Consider the following 20,232-nt stretch of genomic DNA (forward strand, 5'->3'; position numbering starts at 1 on the left):
AAAAAGGCTTCTTCCTCGTAGAATGAGGATTACCAATTGAGCAAAAAGCCCTCTGTTCTTTCAATTTACTGTCAAAAGAACGTGCTTGCAGTGTGGACGTAACTCAAGTTTTGTCGGAAAAATGGCCGTTTTCCCAACAAAACTCTGTAGTCTGGACATAGCCTCAGTGTGGCTGTAACAATCTCTCATGGGAAGTACTGAATGAAACAACAGGAATAGAGGGATGAAGTCAAGATGTTCAGGCAGAACATCGGAGGTTGAAGTTATTGTGGTCAGATAAAGAATTCTGAATGTCCTACAGATAAATATCCATCTCTTAGAGTTACTTCTAAAAATGGCATTACTAGAGATTGTAGGACCTGTCTGATTAGCACTGGAACAAAAACAAACACCTATTTCTGGCACTGTGGTTATGGTATTCTTCTTTAGTTCTTGTTCTAAAGTGTTGCTGCTAAACTGCCGATATGGTACATCCCAGAACTGCTGCATTTCAGTGGCAGATGAAACCATACACCAGATAGACTGAACGTGCAAAAATTATTCAGATAAAACTCACAGACAAATTAATGTAGAGCTACTATTTCAGACATCTAAACTTACCTTTTTATATGCAACTATTTATGCACAAGAACTACATACTGTGCAAAAGGCATCCGCAGTTATTAACAAACGAGCAGACATAAGACCTAGCCTTGCTTGGTTTCTTAATTCATATTTTTTAAATGACAGGAAAATGTACGTGATTTATTTAAAAGATTTCATTTTTCAAAAATACAATGTTATTTTTATGAAGATAATTTTTATTTCAGATTTCTTAAAAAAGGGATTGTTTACATTTTTCCATTTAATTTTTTTAGTAACATTTTTAAATGGGAATCCCCAAAAGTGTATTTTATACTGGAAGAGTTCCACGGAGATCAGTTTTGGCATGGGTTCTATTAAATATCTACATCAACAATTTAGATAATAGTATAGTCCGCTAATTAAGTTTGAAGATGATACCAAGCTGAGAGGGGTTGCAAGTGCTTTGGAGGACAGAGTGATAATTCAAAGTGACCTGGACAAAGTGGAGAAATGGTCTGAGTCAAATAGGATGAAATTCAATAAGGACAAATGCAAAGTGCTCCACATAGGAAGGAACAATCAGTTTCACACACAAAAATGGGAAGTGACTGTCTAGGAAAGAATACCGCCGAAATGGATCTGGGGCCAGAGGGGACCAGCAGCTAAATATGAATCAACAGTGTGATGCTATTGCAAAAAACCAAAAAAACCCACAACCTCCCCCCAAAAACGCAAATATCTGGGATGAAATAACAGAAATAAAACATAAGAAGTAATTCTTCTGCTCTCTGTGCTGATTAGACCGCAGTTGGAGTATTGTGTCCAATTCTGGGCACCACATTTCAAGAAAGATTTGGAGAAGGTGCAGAGAAGAGCAACAAAAATGATTAAAGTTCTAGAAACCATGAGCTATGAGGGAAAACTGAAAGAACTGGGTTTGTTTAGTTTAGAAAAAAGAAGACTGAGAGGGGACAGGATGGCAGTTTTCAAGTATCTAAAAGGGTGTCACAAGGAGGAGGGTGAAAAATTGTTCTCCTTGCCCTCTGAGGACAGGACAAGAAGCAATGGGCTTAAACTGCAGCAAGGGAGATTAAGGTTGGACATTAGGAAAAAGTTTCTAACCGTCAGGGTGATTAAACACTGGAATAAATTGCCTAGGGAGCTTGTGGAATCTCCATCTCAAGAGATATTTAAGAGCAGGTTGGACAGACATCTATCAGGAATGGTCGACACGGTGTTTGCTCCTGCCGTGAGGGCAGGGGACTGGACTTGATGACCTCTCAAGGTCCCTTCTGGTTCTCGTGTTCTATGAGTCTAAGCACATGAGGTCAATGACAGCAGCAGTCAGTGATGTCAATGGGGGTCCCAAAGGCAGTAGCACTGAGGAGAGGAGAGGATACAGGGGTCTGAGACAAGCAATGCTGGTCACCTGGCTGCGCACTGGTCTCTCACCTGTGTGTGCCTAGATCCTGTAACTGATCTCCACGACCAAGCCCTGTCTGTGGGTATGCACGAGGGCAGAAGTGGGGGGACAGGGCGGGTATCGGTGCTGAGATTCCTTCCACCAGGCCACATGGGACACGCCCAGAGGCAGACAGTCTGTTTCCATGCGGGGGCTTGCCCTGGGGTCACCGCTACTGGGGCTCAATCCGCAATCCCACTGGAAATGCCAGTTATGAGCTCCAGACCCTGTGTCCGGCTCGTGCTCCTTGTTCTGGGGCTGCAAACGCCTGTTGTTCCCATGCTGGGATCTCTCCCAAGGAGCAGCTGCCCTGATCCCCCAACCCCCGGCTCAGCCCTGCCCTCTCCCCATTCCCTGGGTGGCCAGGTCAAGTGCCTGGCCGTGCGGGGAGCTGAACTAGGAGTCGCCCTTCCCAGCACTGAGCCATCCTGGGGACAGATCGCAGGCTCTTTGTTTCCATGGAAACAAGATGTTAAAAAAATGCCCCTAAAGGTCCCATCGAACTCGTCCCCCAGTGGAATCCCAGGGCAGGATCCTACCCTACTGGGCTTTGACCTACCTGATCCTACCTGTGCCCAACCACGGGAATCTCCCAGTCCTTCCCCGCTGGGGGCTGATTTCACTAAGGTTGCCAACTGTCTGGTATCAGCCCAGACAGTCCAGTATTTTCGCTTCCTGTCTGGTAAAAAATTCAGAAAATACCGGACACCTAAAATGTCTGGTATTTTCTGATTTTTTTCACGGACAGGAGGCAAAAATCCTGGGTGCTTACCAAGTTCTGCAGGGAAGCTGTCTGGCCCGGAGCAGGGACACAATATGGCGGACAGAACGGTCGTCGGCAGCCTGTTAGGGCCGAAAAGTCTCAAAAGCATTTCTTAAAGGGGCCATGCTGGTTTTTTTTTTAATTATTATTATTATTATTATTATTATTATTTAATTTTTTTTGCTTAACAACTCTCAGGGTCCTTTTCTTTTTTTCTCAACAATTTTGGTCTCCCCCTTTTTTTCCTCAACAAAATTCTTCCCTATTTTTTGGGAGGAGGGGGGGTGTTCAGTAGTTTTGGTTAAACCATCTGGCAACCCTAGATTTCATAGCCCAGCAAACCCATCCCTTCCCTCCCAGCCTCCCCTGTAGGAACAGACCCCGTCTCCCCAGATCCTGACCCACACGGGGACAGGAGCAAGACTCTGCAGGGAGGCAAGAAGCCCCCGGATCTGGGTGGAGGGACAGCAGAGAGAAAGGCAAAGACCTCACCAGACAGGCTGGGCCCCAGATCCTAGTTCCAGTGGGAGAGGGGAGATAAATCAGGCCCCTTTTGGAGTTACCCAGGCTCTCCAGTTCTCAGTGACACCCAGATCCTGGGGTTCAGGAGCTCCAGACACCACAGAGGAGCAAGGCCTCCTGGGCCCTGGATCTCACAAGGGGAAGGATTTCTTGACAGCTGGGACAGTTGCAGAAAGTGAGCATGAAAAGGGCCGCCATGCAGCTGTGGTTGTGGTTAAAATTCAGTAGAAGGAGGGATGTAATGCCATATAATCCCCAGTCCTCGCTGGGAATGGAAGGAAAGAATTATGGCTGTGACCACTGAGGTTCATTTTCAATTGGTGCCACCTCATCTGGCTACCTTGTCATTACCAAAAGTGCAGAATCGGTCGTTTTTCAGACCAAGATCTTACACTGTGGGAACCTCCTGAATGCCCATGGACATTAGATTTCATCACAGCCCATTCTCCACTGTCTGTGACAGCAGCACGCTCCTATCCAATGGTTTGCACTCAGTGGCCAGGAAAAATACACATACCGGTGGCCAGTCATGCAGCACCCCTGTCATTTGTCATGGCCCCAACATTTACTAGGTGCTCGGTTGGTTTGATGCCTTCCCAGTGGGCACGTTCACTGTGCACGGCTGTAGAACATGCCAGAAGTCGATGGTGCTGTTCTCGGTAGGAAATCGCAGGGCGATAATTGAGTGTTCACCAGACAAGCCCTTAGCGGTGCCATTGGAAGTGCAGGGAGTAATTTCACTCACTCTCTGGCAGTGAGTTGTGTTTCACTCCATGGATTGTCTGTTCATCCCAGGGCACTTTCCCTCTTTCCCCCTCTCTGAGCCATGACACGCAAAGGCCCCACCCTGGGCTGTCAGAGCGGCCCAGTGAAGCTGGGCACCTAACTCTCAGTTAATTTCATCTCCCTTGGGTCCCTAAGAAGCCACCCCCAGTAGTTGCTGTGTGGCAAAATGCTCTGGGATGATGCTCAGTCACTTACCTTGGGCTGCAGCCAAAGTAGGGCAGTCTGGCTGCTTCTCCCTTGACCGGAGGTTTAATACTGTGTAGCCCTCCATTGCCCAAGCGAGTCCCTGCTTTGATTTCCAGCCCGGGGTTCAGAGCAAGGAAAGGAGGCTCCCTATTAACTGGCCATCAGGCGTGATCTGTGCTGCTCCGGGCTCCCGTGAGCACTGGCCGCTCTTCTATGAAACCACACAGGAAATGCGGATACCGAGCAGTGCACATAGGACTTCGTTCCCTCCCCTGCACACTTCATTGAAAATGAGCTGCAATTGGTTTTTGTAAATTTCATTTAATAAGGTAAGTGGGGGAGGGGAGGTCATTCAGATTCTTTTCCAAAAGTAGAGAGGAAGATTTTTTTCAGACCAGAGAGAGACACCATGATAGGACAAGAGAGAGAAAACCTCGTTCATTGCATAGCATCGTCAGCTTGCTGCTTTTCCCTGCCTACTATCCAGTGAGAGCTGGATCCCTGGGGGGGGTTATATATCCAGCTCTAACAGCCCTTTGATCGTGTGATCTTATTCCCTCTGTGCTGCCAATGAAGTGTCCAGATCATTGTTCACACACGTGTTGGAGTCAGAAATGGAACCCACATGGAGATGGGGGGAAGGGGAAATTCTAAGGTGGAGCATTGTGCATGAATTAATTGTGACCTGATTACTCCAAATGTCGATCGCTATCAAGATGATTTCTCAGATGCTCCAAGCCATACAGCAGAAGTGGGGAACCTACAGCCCCTGGGAGGGATCCAAGCTGTGGCTTGCCTTGATCAGGCCTGTGAGGTGCAGGGCTCCCTCACTCCAGAAGTAGGGACAGCTGGCACTGGCACATCAGCCACATGCGGTGGGAGGAGGAGGGGAGGTGTGTGTTGCTGTAGCTGGAGCACTAGCACCAGCTCCCCACAGCCTCTCTCTCTTGGGACCTATGAAGACAATAGAAATGGCCATTGGACTTTGTGGGCAAGGGCCTGGCTTGAAAGGTTTGGGCAGTGGTGTTGGAAAGCTGGGGTAAGGCCTTGACTTTGAATCCTCTGTAGTTTAAATTTTAGAACTAGATAAAACTCTTCCTTTATTTATGGCCTGTGCTTACACACCCTTAAAATCCTCTCTTCTTTGGTTAATAAGCTTGTATTACTGTTAAACCCAATCCAGTGTGTTTCTGTTGTCTGCGTAACTCTTAAGGTTGCCAGATAGTTTAACCTTAAATACCGAATACCCTCCCTCCCCCAAAAAAACCCATGAGGGAAAAAATTCTGTTGAGAGAAAAAAAAGGAGGAGACCAAAGTTGTTGAGCAAGAAAAAAAAAGCACCCTGAGAATTGTTAAGCAAAAAAAAAAAAAAAGGGAAAGAAAAAAGAAAAAAGGCGTGGCCCCTTTAAGAAACGCTTTTCAGGCTTTTTGGCCCTAACAGGCTTGTCTCCCTGCTCCGGGCCAGACAGCTCCCCTGTGGAACCAGGATTTTTGCCTCCTGGCCAGGAAAAAATCAGAAAATTTTAGGTGTCCGGTATTTTCTAAATTTTTTTACAGAACAGGAGGCAAAAATTCCGGACTGTCCGGGTTGATATCAGACACCTGGCAACCCTAGTAATTCCATTTAAAGCGGCACATTTGTGTGTCTGGTTCCCTTACAGCAAAAACAATCCCAGTCTCTCAAGCCCATCCAGGAGAAGGCTGGGCAACACAGAACCTATATTTCTGGGGGGAAATCCAGGACTGGGCATGTATTGGGGTCACTCTGCTCTGTAACCAAGACTGGAAAAACCAGAGAGTGACCCAGGTATGGCTGGCAGGCTGCAATTACACATCCTGGTTATGACTTTGGAAGCAGCACCAGGTGACTTTGTGTGTCCTGTGTCCCAGGGTCTGGATGCTGCAAGAGGATGCTCGGGAGTGAGGGGAGCCTGCTGCTAATTTGCCGAGTGACAGCTGGTCTGCGAGGCATGGAGGAGAGCTTACAGGGGCAGAGTTGGGGAGCTGATTGCATGCTAGAGGCAGGTGGTGGCAAGGTGCCTCCCAGCCGTGAGTACTAGGGATATAAGCAAGTAGTTGGCTATCCGGGTACTTGAGTACTTGAGTCAACTATTTGCCTACTCACATTTCCCCCCCTTCTACTCTGTACCGACTTAAAAGCTGGTTCCCCCCAGCACTATCGCCACAGTGCTGCCCCTTCCCTCCTCCCCCCCTCACTGTTGCCTCTCTCAGAGGCAGCAGGGGGTGCTGCCATGAAACAGCCTTGGCCTGCAGTGGGCCCCAGCTAGGGCAGGAAGCCTACTACAGTTAAACTGCAGTGTTGCAGTGGGGAGGCTCCTGGAAGCTTGCTTCCTTATCGACTAGTCGTGTAGAAATTCTATCGATGACACGCTTTGCTATTTGCTCCCCTCCTAACATTCCTAACGCGTATCCCGGGAAGCAGCACGGGGCGGGAACTCACTGCAGGTTTAGGGCAGGTACAAATCTCTCCCCAGGGGCTGCCCAGGGTGAAGGATGGAGGGAAGAGCTGTGACTGCCAGAGGCACCTGAGTCCCATTGCCTCCCGGGGCTCCGCCCCAGCTCTGAGCTCTGCAAACCCGCCGGCTGAGCCTGAACCCAAGGTGCTGCTCCTCCTAGATACCCAGACACGGCTCCTTCGTCCCACCGTTTAGATCACGGCAGCGTCCTTCTGGCAGATCCATTTGAGCTCCGCGCCGCACGTCTCCGAGTGAATCCGGCTGCCTTTGATCCAGCCGCAGCTGTTCCCGTCTGCCGGGCCCAACACAGAGAAGCTGCAGGATTGAAGGCAGCATCAGTAGCGCTGGGGGTCCCCGTAACAAGGAAAGGCCCTTCAATGATACCTCCCCCCGCCTCTCCTCCGCCTCGCTCTGCTGGGAACCTTGGCTGTGGAATTGTCTGTCTCTGTCACTACCCTGCAGAGCATCAGTCCAGCTGACAGCCTAGGAGGTCAGAGGGTTTCTGGCAAGGAATGAACGAGGTTGAATTTCGTGGGGTCAGTGACTTGGCATTTTGTCATTGGTCACCCAGACCTCCCACAGCTCGATGTCCCTTTAAAACGCCAAGTCAGAGTCTCAGGGGTGAGAGGAGACCTGGGTAAGGGGCAGCCACAGGGAGCCAGAGAGCTGGTCCAGATGAACGGTGAGGGCTGGATTCACAAAGGGACTAAAGAGCCTAACAGCTCCTTCAGGCCCCTCCATCCCAAATCCGCTTTCCCCTGGGATTCACCAAACCCCGGCTCAGCTGCCACCAAACCCTGGCTGCTCCTGAATGTTCAGAGGGGAGGTTTCCTGGGCGCTCGTGCCTGCCTCTGGGCATGCACTTGGCTGCCTCCCTCTAGGCTGCCGGCTGCCCACACCCCAGTGTGATGTACGAACTAGCAGAATCCAGACATTCCCCTGTCTAATGCACCTGTGGGCCCTGAGCTGGTCAGCATGTGTGACAGTCTGTATCCCTATGCCCGTCCCCCCTTCGCATGTTAAAGCCTGCCTTGTGAGGTGTCATTTGAAAATTCATAATTTGCTGATCATCATTGTCCTGCTAGATGTGGCTATATTGGGTGCAGAGTTATAAAATTCTACTGCAGGGCCAGGGGATCTCTGGCCTGCAGGCTGGATCTGGCTTAATTTCATCTGGCCCAGGGCAAGTCTTTGTCATGTGCTGGAAGCTCTGAGCTATGGCGCCACCCACAGCCACTGCAGGGCTGAAACGAAGAGCTTGCCCCACTATGCAGGGGGAATAGGATGCCAGTCTGATCAGGGAAGCTTAGAGTCCACATGCATCTACCCTTGAGGTTTCCATTGGTGGGGACTGCAGCCAGTGGGAGCTGCAGGGGTGGCACCTGCAGGTGTGGACTTCAGGCACCATGTAGATCCACCTGATCACATCCTGGCAGCTTGTGGGAGTGGTGCAGGGCCTTAGAGCCACAGCAGCACCTGAACCCCTCCCACATGATAAAACTCCCAGTCCTGAGCGTCCTATCACATTCTAAACCCCTCAATTCTGGCCTCACCCCAGATCCTAGGGGCAGACCAGTGCCTCTGAACTCCCCCTTCCCTCCTGTAGGGCTGGGTGTGACCCACGACTGATTTTTGTTGTGGGTCAGAGGCTTTCCTTAGAAAAACCAAAGCTGGGTAAAAGGCACCCCCAGTTTGAGAAATGAGGGGACACAGCAGGGCAGGTTCTACCCGGAGGGCTCTGAGCTGGTAGGGTTCAAAGGCCACGTCCTGGCTGGGGCCCAGAGCTGAGCAGCCACCAAACAGCAAGGAGAGACAAACACTGTGACTGCTTGAAGCCCAGGGGTTCAGGCGCTGAGCTGGAAAGTGGGAGACCCCAGTTCAAATTCCCTTGTGGCTGCAGGGGAGCCTCTTCTGGCCACTTGAGCTAGGGGTTAGTCAGAGGGGCGTGGGGGGAGGTCTCCCTCATTCTCTCCTGTGAGTAAATAAAGAGGGATTGGAGCAAAGGGACTAACTAGCACCTCAGTGAAGAGAGATGACTTCTAGCCCCCATCCATCAGTCTAGATGAACCCTTACTCCTGAAAAAAATGAGATTTACAGGGTTTTTTTCCCCAAAAAGGGGCTTTTTTTTGAAAGAACTGCATCTAGACTGATTTTTGTTTTTCGAAAACACCTTTTTCGAAAAAGCCATTGGACGAGATTATGCAAATAAAGCACAAGATTTTAAAACCTGTGCTTCATTTGCATTTTTGATTTCCCTCATTTGCATTCCTCTTTCGAAAGAGGAATGTGGTCTAGACGCACCCTAGGAGGTGTTTCTGGTTCAGTTACACTGGAAACCCTCCAGTGTAGACAAGGTCTGGACATGTCTATAGGTGCTTCTACCACTACAGCTTATGCCAGTTTTCCTGTTCAGGATAGGCTACCCTGCTGTAAGCACAGGTATATGGGGGTAATTGTCATAATATTAGGGCCCTTACTGCCCCTTCCCCCCCAGTCCCTCTGCTATGTTAGGAAAAATGCCCTTAACTGCCATAGCCACACTGGTGAAATGTTCAGGTGCAAGCCAGGCCTTAAACAGACGCTGGACATTGAACATCAGCAAGTTGTACAAAGGAAGCTTTCTTCAAACTGCTCAAACAGGAAACACAAGGCAGCACTCACCGCGCTGGGTCTAACGGGGAGCCGTCCACCCAGGTCCACTTCCCCCCATGGGGTATCGCTTTAAGGCCAATCCAGATAAAGTTTTCACCTTGCGTAACATTCTGTACGGAGTCCTGTGAGGGCCAAGCAGAGGGAGAGGGCTGAATTTGCTCTAACAGGCTAGAATTCCCTTAGCGCTCCCATTAGATGCCCGTTCCGGGATCCAGTGGCTCTGCCCAGGTTGCCAGCTGGAGAACCCATCAGCACCTGAGCTAACTCACCCTCACCCCTGGGCAGTGCAGGGAAATGTGACTGTCTGGGCAGACCTGGTAACACCAGCATCAGTCCTTGGGGTGAGTTGGTCCTTTAAGGGAGTCCTGGGATCAGCCTCACAGGAGATTAATTTACCTCTCAGCCCAGGCCCAAGTGGTGGAAGCAGATGACCGGGAGCCAGGCCTAGTGGAGCCCAAGGTCAGTTAGGGCAGGGGGCAATTGGATGGCTTAAGAGAGTGGTGATTTGCTCCACTCAGGGGCCTGAGAGTGGAAAGCCTGTGGCAGCCAGACGACAAGTCTGGGAGGGAGATCTGTGCTGTTCTGGGCAGCTTGAAACAAGCCAAATCCCCAGAAGGGGAGCAACCCCTACAGTGTGGGGTTTGGAAAAGGAGAAATGAGACAGGGGAGACCCAGGCAGGACAATCACAGCTGCCCGGGGATTGTAACTAAGGACACACGACTCTCTCCAGTTGGAGTTTGAGCCCATATTTTACCATCTCCTCCTGGCTCTGGAGCACGAGCAGTCGCGAGCTCTTCCCCAAGCAGTCCTTCTGGCTCCAAGCCCAGTCTTTCCGCTCTTCCGACAGCCAGTAGCACTTGTCCCCACGCAGCAGCCAGTCCGTGGGGCAAAGTTTGCACCCGGCACCCCCTGAAGGGCGAGTTAGGAACAGAGGTGTCATCAGTTCTGAACATGCAAACTGCATCCGGCTGAAAACTCTTGTTCAAAGATCTGGTTTAATGGTAAAAAATGCCATTTGGACCCAAATGAAAGTTTTTAGTTTAGTTGAAATTGTTCATTTTTTGGACTCTGTGGCTGTGTCTAGACTGGCAAGTTTTTCCGCAAAAGCACTTGCTTTTGCGGAAAAACTTGCCAGCTGTCTACACTGGCCACTTGAATTTCCACAAGAACACTGACGATCTCATGTAAGATTGTCAGTGCTTCTTGCGGAAATACTATGCTGCTCCCATTCGGGCAAAAGTCCTTTTGTGCAAAAGGGCCAGTGTAGACAGCTCAGATTTATTTTGCGCAAAAAAGCCCCGATCACGAAAATGGCCATCGGGGCTTTTTTGCGCAAAAGCGCGTCTAGATTGGCATGGATGCTTTTCCGCAAAAAGTGCTTTTGCGGAAATGCGTCCGTGCCAATCTAGACGCTCTTTTCCGCAAATACTTTTAACGGAAAACTTTTCCGTTAAAAGCATTAGCGGAAAATCATGCCAGTCTAGACGTAACCAGTGTGTATATTTTATGGGGGTGGGGGATTCATTTAGTGTTCATGGGAGGAAAACACTTTACTCTTCCCATTTTCCCTATTGGAAAAGTGGGGAGGGCTTTCCCCAGAGCAGTGCCCAAAAAGCCAGGCATGCTGTAGGCCAGGACTGAACCATGTTGTCACAGATTGAAGCTTTTACCTGGTGTTCATGTCTTACTAAAGACCTGCTCTTATTCAGTCCTCTTTTGGGCTTAGTGCTGGAGTCTCTGGCTGGGAGTATCTCGATTGGACCATCTCGGCTCTTAAAAGGTGACCAGAGGCAGGTCTACAGGAGACCTCAAGGGAAACTCAAGCTAAACATACACTGCCACTTAACTGCACTGCAGCTTTCTGCACTTTAAATGTCAGCGCTGCAGTCTGGCAGTAGGGGGCGCTGTGCCCTGCCAGTGCCAGGACTCAGGCAGCGCTAAAAGCAAGGGACTGAAAATCCCATAGTACTTCTTGAATATGGGGATCTGAGTCAGTCCAGATTCCGGTTTGGGTGACTGCAAATTGCCTACCCTGCAATGTCAGCAGGCTGTGGGATGCATCTTCCACCCTTCCTGCACTCTGGCAGTGGGAATTCCTCTGACTACCAGATGTCACTGCTGCTTCTCTAATAGCTGAGATTTATTATTTATTGTTAGTTAATTATAAGCTCAGTTGGGCAGGAATTTTTAAAAAATGTTTTACAGCATCTGGCATGAGTGGACCCTTGGGTACTACTGCAGTACAAATCAATAATTACCAAGGCCGTCAAGTGTCAATCACACTACTAATAATAGAATACCAGATATTTAAATATTTTTAGCTGTTTTCTACACATTCTAAATATTTTTATTTCAGTTGCAACACACAATTCAAAGTGTACAGCATTCACTTTATATTCAGTTTTGATTACAAATATTTGCATGGTAAAAACTAGTATTTTTCAGTTTACCTAGTGCAAGTAGCATTGTGCAATCTATTATGAAAGTTGAACTTACAAATATAGAATTATGTACAAAAAACCCTGCATTGTTTTATTTTTCAATGTAAAACTTGAGAGCCTACAAGTGCACTCAGACCTATTTCTTGTTCACCTGATTGTTCAGGCAAATAAGGAAAGAGTAAAATAACCATATTGGTACCGTAGCAGGCCCTTTCAGCATTGGCCTTGAATCCTCGAGCTGGGAGTGATGCAATGAAAGAAGACCGCAGCACCGGGGTGATATAGCCCAGCACAATTGTGTCTAAAGCATTAAAAGGTACCCTGTCAAAATACAGATCACCCTGCTGGCTGAACATTGTTTCCTGCTGTAGTTACCAGGAGAATTTTCTGCCCACTTTTCTTGGCCAAAATTTGCCTTTTTGCCAGAATGAAAATCACCACAGAAAAAACTTTTCAGTCGATTGTTTCCAATTTTTGGTTCAGCTCCCCTCTCCCACCCGGAACAGAAATGTTCTTGCACATTTAACATCCTTCTCACTGCATATGTTGGCAATTCTCACATTTTAATCGCAAGTCTTGTGATTTGTGTGTGTATGTTTTTCTTGGAGTCAGGTGATTAAGTGCAGTTTGGTTTGTTTAAAAAAAGTTTTATGAAAAAAGCTTAAAAATCTGACTTTCGGTGCCCAGAAATTAGAAAGTAACAAAAATCCCCAAAATGTTGTTTTTTTCAAAAATCTCATGATTCTTTTTGAGGGCTTATGAAAGGCTTTTGAGCAGCAGGAGGTGGCTGGACTAGGGGGGGTACAAATAAAAGGACCTTGGTGTGAATGAGAAGCCAGCCTTTTGTATTTCAAGTTGATCGTATCCCTTCAATATGGAGACATGTCTTCAGTCACAGTGAGAGTCCTGCAGATTCCTCCAGGAAAAGTGACCAGGTTACCTGCCAAGCTGCCATGCCGGGGTTCGCATAGAATTGATTTCAAGTGAGACTGGAAATCCTCCAGGTAGAAGCTGCATTTAGTGCTTTTGATTCTGGTTTCCCTGTTCTCTGATGTATTCCAAGCCTCTCTGCTCTGTTTGTCACCAGAGACCTGCAACTGGGAAACTTCAAAACAGTGTCAGTCACTAAGGCTATGTCTAAACTACTTTTTTTTTTTTTTTGCAGAAAAGAGGCAATGCAAATGAAGCAGTCATTAGCATTTTCTCATGCTTCATTTGCATAATCTCTTCCGATGTTTTTTGCGCAAGAGGTTTTTGTGTAAAAACTAGGGCTGTGTCTAGACTGCATCCCTTTTCCGTAAAAGGGATGCAAATTAGACACATCGCAATTGCAAATGAAGCGGGGATTTAAATCCCCCCCGCTTCATTTGCATAAACATGGCTGCCGTTTTTTTCTGGCTCGGAGTTTTGCCAGAAAAAAGCGCCAGTCTAGACGGGGATCTTTTGGAAAATAAAGCCTTTTCCGAAAGATCCCTTATTCCTTATTTTAAGAGGAAAAGGCTTTATTTTCCAAAAGAGCCCCCGTCTAGATTGGCAGTTTTTTCCGGCAAAGCTCCGAGCCGGAAAAAAGCGGCAACCATGTTTATGCAAATGAAGGGGGGGAGATTTAAATCCCCACTTCATTTGCAATTGTGATGTGTCTAATTTGCATCCCTTTTACGGAAAAGGGATGCAGTCTAGACACAGCCTAGCAGTGTAGACGGGTGTGTTTTTGTGCAAAACCCCCCTTTTTGTGCAAGATCTGTATATCTCCTTTTTTGAGGCATAAGAATCTTGTGCAAAAGGTTTTTTTTTTTTTTTTTGCGCAAAACAAATCCGTCTACAGAGGGAGGCAGAGGTAACGGAATGCCTGAAAGAGAAGAAAAGAGACTGGAGTGAACCTTGGAGGGTTGGCAGGTGTGGAAGTGAGAAGTACAAAATAGTTCTCTTTTGGGGCGAGGGATGGGATTGTTAGGGGTGTTGAAGAGCCTCCACCAGACAGACACTGGCTGACCCCAGACCTTCCCTATTCACTCAGGCATGTCTGCTTTTGTCCCTGTACCTCCTGTGCTCATGGGTCTCTTCAGCCTCTTCCCCCATCCCCAGGTGGCCTTGCACACCCATGCCCATTCAGCCCTTGGCTCAGTGCTGTCACCCCTCTACCTTCTGATCCCACATCCCAGTCTGTCCCCCCCACTAGCCACTCGAACCCCAGGCTGTAACCTCCCAGCAGCCCCATGTGTCCACTTTGGTGCTGATACAAACTGGAGGGAGCCATGGGGGATAATGTGTGACCCTGGTTTTAGGGGGAGGGAGGAATGGCAGGGACACATAGAACCCCTGGCATGGAGGGAGGGGAAGACACAGAGCCCCTGGCAAATGGGGGGACAATGGTATGTGGGGAGAAGCACACGGAGGGGTATAGATGGGATGTGGGAGGGGTCTGGCTGCCAGGAGCCCCTGGGAGGTGTAGTCAGCCCCACACAAGTGACGAAGCGAGTGACTCTCTAGAAGGAATAACAACCACGTGCCTGCTCTGCGGCCTCGCACCACTTACCCCGAACAGCCAGCGTGATCACAGCTACCAACAGGACAAGGCACCCAGCCCCGGCCAGCCCCAGAGTGACCCAGATCCAGCGCTGGTACCGAGGGGAACCTGGAAGAGTCAGGGTTTGGTGAGCAGGGGCCCTCGTTTTCTGTGGTTAACCTCCCCACCCCCTGAATTCACTGATTAAAAGAAAAATTCTGTGTCTTCCTGTGATTCAACTGAAATGCTGAACTTGAGTTTCCTGATCCACAATCTATAGAGCAGGGCTGGGCACGATGGGGCTTGCCGCTCGGGGGTTAGATCTATCTCACCTAACACGTTGATCCGGCCTGTAGACCGCATCTGATGCTTTCTATTTATATCCTGCTGCTCGTGCCAGTGAGTTTCCAGGCTGTGGCTCAGGCAGCAGGATCCTATTTAAATGGCTCCCAGTCATGGCACTATCCCAGCATGGGGTGGAGCCGTGAGCCCTTGAAATAGCCACAGCAATCCCAGGCGGCTGCCAGGCAATGCGGTAGCAGCAGGGGTGAGAATGGTAAGCCCTTTGCTGTGTTTTTAATTCAAAGCCTCTTGCCCCAGACAACTCAGGGAAGGCTACTCCCCAGACCACCCCCATTGGGGTGGATCGAGCCCATAACCACATACTAAAATTCATTAAGAGGCCCCCCCCTTTAAAAATTATTGCCCACTCCCGATATAGAGGTATCAGTTGAACACAATGTTTTAGAGATATAGTTACACGTTTTAGATCAGTTTGCCGCCGGTCATTATCATGAAATGTTACAATGCAAAAAAAATAACAGAACTTCAATTTGCTTCTCTTACAGCTACCCCACGTGCACGTCTGTAGTCTATATTTTCCAGGAAATTGTGTGTAAAAATGCACCAAAAATAAATCAAAACTTGCTTTTTATATGAACACTGTTCACATTCTGAGTTAGTCCTGGAGGAGAACTGAGAATAACGCTGAGATGCATTAAAACCAGAACTTCGCTCCCGCTATGCCATTGAGTAACCTCCATGCGCCAGAACCAGTTTATTGGAATATTTTTAGCCTTGTCATGTTAAACAGCATTCAGAAATCAACCACGAGAAGGGGCAGTTCTGTGCACTGAAGAAGTGATACTGGGTCTTGCCGTACAGTTGGTTAATATGTGTTTTAAATTTTTTTTTCACAAACTGTAAGTACTCAAGAGTCTCTATTAAAAAACAAAAAACAAAAAGCCAAAAAAAACCCTCCAAATTGTGGGTCTTTTCCATAGCAAATGGATTTCTAGTGTCCCTATGGGTGATGCAGCTTCATCCTCTAGCATGTGGGTCAATAACATACCCAGGGGTCATGTTCCCCTGTGGGAACCCTCGATGGGTTATGCTCCTTCTCACCCCAGCAGGAACAGCTGCACTCGGAGAACCCCGGAACTCCAGCCCTGAACATGTGTCGGCACGGCAGCCGGGAGGTGGGATCCCCAACCCGGACAGAAAGACGGGCAGTAGCTCTGCTCAAGCTAAGATTAAAACCAGCCGTGTGGATGGTGCGGCTTGGGCGGTGGCTCGATTCAGCCACTGAAGCTCAGACCCAGGAGTCCAGGGGACCCAGATGGGCTGAGACCGGGCTGCCCTCTCTCAGCAATGGCCATGCTGCTATTTGTAGCATGCTAGCTCCAGCAGAGTGAGTTTCCGTCTCTGCGTGGGAGGGGAAGCAGGGTCCCAGCTGCAGTTTAGACTTATCCCAGGTGTCTCCACCAGCTCCTTCCTGAGAGATACATTCAGTCACCCCCTAATTTAGCTGTGCAGCTGCCTCTCAAGCCATGCACAAGTGCTTAAGGCTGAGGTGGGGAGAGATGCCTTTCTGCAAGTCACAGAGCTGCCATTGCCGGGGGAGAGGTGCCTCTGCCAGGAGCTGCTGCAGTCAGGGAAAAGATACCTTCCCCCATTTTCTATCCAGCCTAGATGCACATCCCTTTCACATCGGTGCTCATAACAAAATTCATTCTGCACATGAACATAAATATTAGAGGGAACACTGGTGTACCTCCCATTGGCACTGTGCTACACTCACTCTCTGCTTCCTACAGTCCCCACTCCTCACAACAGAGACGCCATTTCAGATTTCTGTGTCACTTAAAGCGGTGTTTCTGAACCTTTTTTTATAAAGTACCCCTTTAAAAAAATTATAAGTACCCCCAGTACCTACAGTTTTCAGACACATAATTTTTTTTAACCATTGCAACACATTTGTTTAAACAATTTAATTATAGCTGGGCAGGCAATGAAATTTTTGAGTGTAAAAAGTACAAAAATAATAAAGCGCTGTAAAACTTAAAACAAAAATTCAGTTTTCTCCAAATTTCAGTTGTGTTGACGTACCCCCCCAGACTTCTCTCGAGTACCCGCAAGGGTCCTCGTACCACTGGTTGAGAAACACTGACTTAAAGGACTTTTTGACAGGTTATCAATGCTAATGTTTATTCTTACTTTATTACAAATACAAATGAGAGAGCGAGAGAGACAGACCTCTTTTCCAAACTGAAAAGACCCAGCCTTTTTAATCTCTCCTCATATGTTGTTCCATACTCCTTAATCATTTCTGTTACCGTTTTCCGTACCCTTTTCCAAAATCTTTTTTTGACATGGGATGACCAGATCTGCATGCAATACTCAATATGTGGGCGTACTGCTGTAAGTATAGTGGGGGTCACATTTTCCAGTGTGATTACTTTGCCTTTCTGAGCACTGAATTTCATCTGTCACTTTGTTGCCCCATCACCTAGTTTTGTGAGGTCCCTTTGTAGCTCTTCACAGTCTGCTTCGGATTTAACTTTGAGTAGTTTTGTATCATCTGAACACTTTGCATCCTCACTGTTTACCTCTTTCTCCAGATTATTTCTGAATGGGCACGTCTAGACTGGCAAGATTTTGCACAAGAACACTGACTTTGTAACGTATAAAATCAGGGCTTCTTGCGCAAATACTTTGATGTTCCCGCTCAGGCATAAGCCCTCTTGCACAAGAATACTTGCACAAGAGGGCCAGTGTAGACAGGAACATTAATTTCTTGCGCAAGGAAGCCCGATGGCCAAAATGGCCATTGGAGCTTTCTTGCGCAAGAGAGCACCTACACTGGCACAGATGCTGTTGCGCAAAAGCAAATCTTTTGCGCAAAGGCACATGCCAGTATAGACGTTCTCTTGCGCAAATACTTTTGATGGAAAAACTTTTCCGTTAAAAGTATTTGTGCAAAATCATGCCAGTCTAGACGCAGCCAATATGTTAATCAGCCCTGGTCCCAATATAAACCCCGGGGAGACACCACTGTTTATCTTCCTTGATGCTCACCATTTATTCCTACCCTTTGTTTCCTACCTTTTAACTGGAGCCCCTGGCAGTATTTTCAGGATCATCTAATGTTCAGCTTCAAACCCTGTCACATATCACACTCAAGCTGTGTAGCATTTAAGAACTCTGTCTGGGGCTGGGGCACCCACCGTGTGTAGATCTCATGTACAAAAACTCCCCTAGAGCCCCCTTTAAATGGCGCCTTTGCCACACAGGCTGGAAACTCACAGTGATGTTTTCAGGGCACATTTTTCAATATTTGCCTAACCCAAAAAAATCCCCATTTCCAAACATTTAATAATTCCTCAAGCAATTACTTCTGCCAGGCAGTTTGTTAGCAGGAGTATTGACAGAAAGTGAGCGCAAAACGGGTAGAAACACAATTCTGGTAAATTCCTTTACAATCTCAAGCAAATGAGTGGAGAGATTTGTTGCAGCATTTCCCCGGTCCCAGCCAGGAATGGAAGGAAAGAATTAATGACTGTGAGCATTGAAGTTCACATTTAGTTGGTGCAACAGTGTCTCACTAACTGTCCTTCTGGAGAATGCAGCATCAGTCTTCATTTAGAATAGTAATAGAGAGGTAGCTGTGCTAGTCTGATCTTGCTAAAGCAAAAGGCAAAACTATGTAGCATTATAAAACTGACTCACCCCACCTTCTGCACTAAATCTGAATTTATTTTTTCATTGTATCCCTCTGGTATATATGGTTGTGCCAATTCTCTTCCAGAATATGATCTGAGGAAGTGGGTCTGGCCCATGAAAGCTCATCACCTATTAAACCATCTTGTTAGTCTTTAAACTGCTACCTAGTTTTTCCTTCTTCATTTAGAATTAGACCAAAGTCCTAAGCTGTGGGAACCTCCTGAAGGAGGTTGCACATTTTGATTTAGGTGTTACATACAATTAAGTTTTATAATAAGACTACAAGTTGGACCTCTCTAGTCCGGCATTCTCTGGTCTGGCAACATCCGTGGTCTGGCATGATTTGAGTTAGCCAGATGTCCACTTATCATGGGTATGGCCAAGTTTCCCGCGGTCCCCTAAAGTTTGTTTATAGCCACCAGTGCTGGCTCTCTGTGTTCTGTTAGTTCTAATTTACCCCTAATGGTCTTCTCAGAGCCCAGCAAGCAGTGGACGTGTTGGTGATGATGCTAGACAATATTGGCCTTCTGTGGTCTGGCAAATTCTCTGATTTGGCACCGGTCAGGTGCCGAGGTGCTCGACTAAAGAGGTTCAGGCTGTACAGCACATTTTCCATTGTCTGTCATAGCAGTGTTGTCTTATTTGATTGCTTTCATTCAATCTTCAATGGAAATACCTTTAGCAGTGATCAGTCAAGAATCACCCATGGATCTGTTGTCCCCTAACATTCTCTGGGTGCTTTTTCTATTTTCCTTCAGTGCAATGGTCCTGTGTAGTGCTGAAGAACATGCCAGAAGTCGATGGTACTACTCACGGTAGTAAATCCTGTGCATATCATAGAATACTAGGACTGGAAGGGACCTCGAGAGGTCATCGAGTCCAGTCCTCTGCCCTGGATGAGCTGGATCAAGCCCTGAGTGGTGCCACTGGAAACAGAAGGAGTATTTTTCACTCACTCTCTGGCAGTAAGTTCTACTTTACTCCATGGGTCATCTGCTCATCCCAGACCACTTTCCCTCACCCTTCTCTGACCCACGGCACGGAAAAGCCCCCACTGGGACTGTCACAGCTGCAGATGCTCAATCCCTAGTAAATTTCAGCTCCCTTGGGTCTCTTTGAAGCCATCTCCTATAATTTCTGAGTCGTGAGAGCAGATACTCAGTCACTTACCTTGGGCCCCCAGTGCAGTGGGGCGGCAGCCTGGCTGTCTCTGCTTTGGCCGGGGTTTTAATGCCATGTAGCCCTCTTCATCCTCCATTGGCCAAGCATGTCCCTCCAGGGCTCAGAGTGGGGAAAGGAGGCCCCCCATTAACTGGCCGTCAGCCTCGATCTGTGCAGCTCAGGGCTCCCGTGATGCACTGGCCGTTCTATTATGAAACCACAGAGGAAATGCAGGTACCGAGTAGCATGCCTAAGGTGGCTACCGCTCTGTCCTCCTCCCTCCCCTGGACTGTGCTGTGAACTGAACTGGCTGGGCAGAACGGCTTTGAATTCAAGTGGGTCAGGATCCCTGTGACAAAGCAGGGATTGTGGGGGAGTTATTCCCTTTCTCTGTTGCATGTGATTTCGACTGTCTTGTAGTAACCCTGTGTGGGTGCCTCAGTTTCCCTGGGCACTGTGCTAATACCTAGATGGTGATGGGAGTTTTGGGTGTGACTCCCACTGAGGGAGGCTGTCCGCTACCTTTAGGGATACTCGTGAGAAGTCTGGTGGGGCGGGGAGGGTACATCAACACAACTGAACTTTGGAGAAAACTGAATTTTTGTTTTAACTTTTATAGTGTTTTATTATTGTTGTACTTTTTCATCCAAAAATGTCATCACCCACCTGGCTACAATGAAAATGTTTAAACAAATGTGTTGCAACAGT

General features: G+C 47.9%; 2 protein-coding genes across 2 annotated transcripts in view; both read right to left on the minus strand.

The window, feature by feature from the left end:
• LOC142823078 (killer cell lectin-like receptor subfamily B member 1B allele C) overlaps positions 1-4,368 on the minus strand; it is a 21,673-nt gene extending 17,305 nt beyond the window's left edge. The window contains exon 1 of the mRNA XM_075913366.1: positions 4,293-4,368. Within this exon, the coding sequence (XP_075769481.1) occupies positions 4,293-4,368 (76 nt within the window). The remainder of the gene's footprint in view (positions 1-4,292) is intronic.
• Positions 3,078-19,743, minus strand: LOC142823123 (killer cell lectin-like receptor subfamily F member 1). The gene is made up of 6 exons (XM_075913469.1): positions 19,534-19,743; positions 14,392-14,490; positions 12,796-12,960; positions 10,169-10,323; positions 9,423-9,535; positions 3,078-7,075 (listed from the first exon to the last, which is right to left on the minus strand). The coding sequence occupies exons 1-6, from the start codon at positions 19,619-19,621 to the stop codon at positions 6,952-6,954; spliced, it is 744 nt and encodes a 247-aa protein (XP_075769584.1). The 5' UTR covers positions 19,622-19,743; the 3' UTR covers positions 3,078-6,951.
• Between the last annotated feature and the right edge of the window lie 489 nt (positions 19,744-20,232).

This window comes from Pelodiscus sinensis, chromosome 32 (genome assembly GCF_049634645.1).
Source record: "Pelodiscus sinensis isolate JC-2024 chromosome 32, ASM4963464v1, whole genome shotgun sequence".
NCBI classification, from domain to species: domain Eukaryota; kingdom Metazoa; phylum Chordata; order Testudines; family Trionychidae; genus Pelodiscus; species Pelodiscus sinensis.